Source organism: Heterocephalus glaber, unplaced genomic scaffold, assembly GCF_053883595.1.
Source record: "Heterocephalus glaber isolate CG9 unplaced genomic scaffold, H.glaber_assembly_v1.0 deba00001497, whole genome shotgun sequence".
Taxonomy (NCBI): Eukaryota; Metazoa; Chordata; class Mammalia; order Rodentia; family Bathyergidae; genus Heterocephalus; species Heterocephalus glaber.
The window spans coordinates 31,451,888-31,456,159 of NW_028258320.1; the positions used below are offsets into that span (position 1 = coordinate 31,451,888).

At 37.1% G+C, this 4,272-nt stretch overlaps 1 protein-coding gene across 1 annotated transcript; it reads right to left on the minus strand.

Annotated features, from left to right (window-relative positions):
- Positions 1-3,240: 3,240 nt before the first annotated feature.
- Positions 3,241-3,982, minus strand: LOC101702249 (dnaJ homolog subfamily B member 6). The gene has a single exon (XM_004858310.2). It carries the CDS (start codon positions 3,961-3,963, stop codon positions 3,241-3,243), a length of 723 nt encoding a protein of 240 aa, XP_004858367.1. The 5' UTR covers positions 3,964-3,982.
- Between the last annotated feature and the right edge of the window lie 290 nt (positions 3,983-4,272).

The following is a 4,272-nucleotide window of genomic DNA, read 5'->3' on the forward strand; positions in this document are numbered from 1 at the left end:
CAGTAATCTTCCAGCATACGGAGCTCATTCCTACTTGAGATTATTCACATATTGCTCTCTTCTAATTATCTATATTTTAAATTCTTATTTATTATTTAGGACTATTTTAGGTTCCTTTCTCCAAAAAGATCTTCTGAATCCTAAATCTCAGCTGTGTCTCCCATTCTACTAGCTCACTGCACCTTTTGCTTATCCTCCAGTGTACTGTTGAAACAGCTAATTCTGTACAAACTGTAAAACTGAAGTGTTACTTCACTAAATCGAAGAATGAAATTGTGGACCAAATGGAGGATGCTAGGAGAGTGTTCATTAGAACTATAAGAAAAAAAATACTTCCTGATCAGGAGAGGTCCTGAGAAGGTTACCACGTGGGCACTTTGACCAGAATCTTTTATGGATAAGCAGAGCCAGGGAACGTGCTGTTTTACGGTGGCTACTGGTCACAGGAGGGTCTGTGGGCTTAAAATGAACAACTGGAACTCGGGCTCTCTAAACCAGTTCTCAGTGTCCAGGGATTAAAAGAAAACTAGTCATTCTGCATTTCTGAATTTCTCAAAAGTCAGCCCAGGACATGGTGTGGGGTGATGGTGGTGATGTATGTACTGATCAGCTTTCCTGTTCTTTGGACAAATTACACAACATCTACAATTTAAAAGAGGAGAAGTTTGATTTGGTTGACAGATTCAAGTAATTCTGTTCATAGTACCCTGACTCCAAGGCAGAAACATCTTGGCAGAAGGACATAGCAGAGCAAAGTTGCTTACTTAGTTCATGGTAGCTGGGAAGTAGAGCAGGGGAACAGCATCAGAGAAGAAGGAGCAAGGGACTAGATATTGTACCCAAATCACACATCCATGACTCACTGAAAAGTGTGCTTTATTAATCCCATTGGTGATTTTGAAACTAATCCATTTGACATAATTAAAGACCACCATGAGTCGGGCAATTTTGAAACCTTTTTCCAAAATTTTTGACAGTCTTCCTGTCGAAAAGTGTTCTTGATTCTCTTGAATCTGGGTCAAATTCAGGAATGCTTTTATAATCATTAAAAAAGATCTGAAAGACGCAAGATAACATAAGGTCAGACAAGACCATAAATATAGTATAGATTTTTTTCTGACATTGTGTGCCTGCATACATGTTTATTCGTGTGTGTGTGTGTGTGTGTGTGTGTGCGTGCGTGCTACCAATCAATTTATCTCCTTCTGACTTTGAATACTAGCAGCTCCAGGAAAGGTCAGTTCCATATAAGAGGCCAAAGGTCCATATAAGAATTTCAACTATGTTCAGAAAATCATGCTAAAGAGGACATATGTAGGAACTCTAGTCAGTAGCTCAGGTGAATTCCCAATTGTCAGGCAAGTGGATGAGTTCTCTTATAAATACAGCCCAGGTGACCACTTTGATTAGACACCTACAATCCAGCCAGTATTATAACTAACCATTTAGGATGCCCAAGTTAGAACTCTTCATTCAAAGCTTTCCTAAAATGGTGAGAAATAAAATAAAAAGGTTATACTATTTGTAATTAGTAAGTTATGCAATTGTTGTAATAAAAATAATAGATAGGTATGTGACTATGGCTTTACTTTTTTCTTCTCTATACTGAAAAACATGTATATGGAAAGAGACATTGTTAATTGCCATATACTTAGTAGACGAGATGGTACACTTTTTTGGGGGGAGTTGGTTTTTTGAAACAAGATATTTCTATGTAGTTGAAAATGGCCTTGAACAGACTATGTAGACTAAGCTGGCCTTGAACTCACAGCCATACTCCTGCCTCAGTCTGTTTACAGGTATGCATCACCAATGCCCAGCAAGATGGTACACTTAATGTATGCATTGAAGGATGATGTTGGTGTGGTAATATTTTCATAAAACATTTTAAATGTGAATTATAATATATTTATGTAATGAACTCAATATTAATCTTTCTGGATAAAAATTAAGAACATTTTCATGTATTTTAATATAGAGTGCCAAATATAAATATACAATTTTATTTAAATTATACCATTGTTGATTTTATTCTTTCTAATAAATTAAACTGTATTCCAAACATATATTAGTGGGTGAGGTTATACAGTGAAAAATAGTACCGTTACTTTGGAAAGCAAATTTTTCTATATCAAACGTTCAACCTAGTCCTTTGCAGTGAGCAAAATTCCTCTCTAATTTTTATTTTTTTATTTTTATTTTGAGACAGCATCTCATTCCATATTGTCCAGGCTGGGCTCAAATTTGTGATTCTCCTACCTCAGCCTCCTAAGTGTTGAAATTACAGATGTTCACCACCATGTTCTGCTAGCAGATTCCTAAATTGTTAAACATAATTTATTTTTAAGTGTACTGCATGAACCAGAAATTTTACTTCAACATATAAATCAATAGAAACATACATCCACATAAACATTTGTATGTGATAGGTCTTAGCAGCATTAATTAGAGTAGAAATAAACATAAACACCCTCAGTTTCCATCCACTGGTGAACAGGTAAAGTGTAATTTTTTTTTTTTTTTTTTTTGCAGATCCCACTCCAGAAAGAATGCACAAACACATTCATATTTATTTTCTTCTTTTTTTTAAAGCAAATGACAAAGACCCAATTTACCAGCTTTTATACACCTAAGTTTAACACTACACATTTAAACATTGTCAAAACTTTACTAAGTTGCCAGCATCGATGCACAACTAGAAAACATCCTTAAATTTGTAATGAACCAGAAATGTTATTACCATTAATACATTAGTATCTTTCATTATTAAATACTGAAAAAGTGGAAATTATTTCTGTGGAGGACTCAGTCCTGGCAAAGTTAGCTTCACAGCAGGCAGTCACTACTTGGTTCACATTTCAAACACAATGGAAAGCAAATCCATGCTGGTGTTAAGAGTACAATCTTGTCCTAGCGCTACTCAAGAGTCAAGGCTTACCTTGGGTCACATTTAATAAAAAAAAAAAGTGCATACAGAGATTACAACAATTTTAAAGACAAAAAATGGTCCTACTGTGTAGTCCCAACAATAAACTCAAAAGTCTATGACAAAGAGGGGCTCCGATGAGCTATTTATAAATACTTTAGACTAGGGACAGTTATAATGAAAGTTGAGTTCGTTTGAGATCTTCAAAAAATGTTCCTCAAATGGTTCATTTTGTTCCTCAAAATGTTCCTTCAAATAATCCTCAAATGGTGCTTGTTAATAGTTTAACATTTCTGTTAAATGCGTGCCCTGAATTACTTGTTATCCAAGCATAGCAGCTGCTCCTTACCATTTATCGTTAAGGACTTTAATTGTCCATCTTCAACTCCTATTCTTTCTTGACCATTCTCCACAATTCTCTTTGTGGTGATTTTTCTACCATTAACAATTTTAGTAGAAGTTGATATAGATTTGAAGTTACCCATCCCACTGCCGCCAAATGACGTGGATGAAAATGAAGTGGGGCCACCATGACCTAGGGAGCCAAATGAAATAAATGCTGTATCAAACGAAGAAAATCCATCTCCAAAGGATGGAAATCCACTGAAGGGAGAGAAAAAGGAGCCCGCACCACGGCTTCTGCTTCCTCGGGGACCCCTTCGGTTTCCAAAAAAGTCTTCAAATGAGTCTTCGACGAAGTCGAATGAAAATGGGTCCCTTCCACCAAAAAATTCCCAGAAGACATCATCTGGGTTCCGAAATGTGAAGCCAAACTCAAATGGACTGTCAAAGTGACTTCCACCTCCTCCACCACCATTTAATCCTTCTTTGCCGTATTTGTCATAAATGTCCCGTTTCTTAGCATCTGATAACACCTCATATGCCTCAGCCACTTTTTTGAGTTTTCGCTCTGCTTCTTCTTTATCCTCAGCATTTTTATCTGGATGCCACTTTAGTGCCAGTTTCCGGTATGCTTTCTTGATGTCTGCGGGGGAGGCATGTCTCTGCACGCCTAAAACTTCATAGTAATCCACCATGTTTTAACAGTTTCCTGGAACAAGTTCCAGGACGCAGGCAACCAGCGGCGCAAAGACAGGTGTGTGGCCCGTCCCCTCACGGATCTCGCACGGTGACCTGGTAGTGGTGGTGGCGGTTCTTCGCGCTTTGACAAACTGTAATTATGTCTCTGCAGTGGAATACTATTTGGTGGTGGTGGGAGGATAAGGAAGAAGGCATGGAGTATTGATAAAGAATGGCTACAATATGAATGAAATTTAAAAATATGCTAAATCTAAAGATCTGGAGACAGAAGATCATAAGAGCTTTTAAGTATATGCATTTTTGAA

Bases quoted from the DNA above. Each gene is read 5' to 3' on its own strand.
- LOC101702249 (XM_004858310.2), bottom strand. From the start codon at position 3,963: ATGGTGGATTACTATGAAGTTTTAGGCGTGCAGAGACATGCCTCCCCC.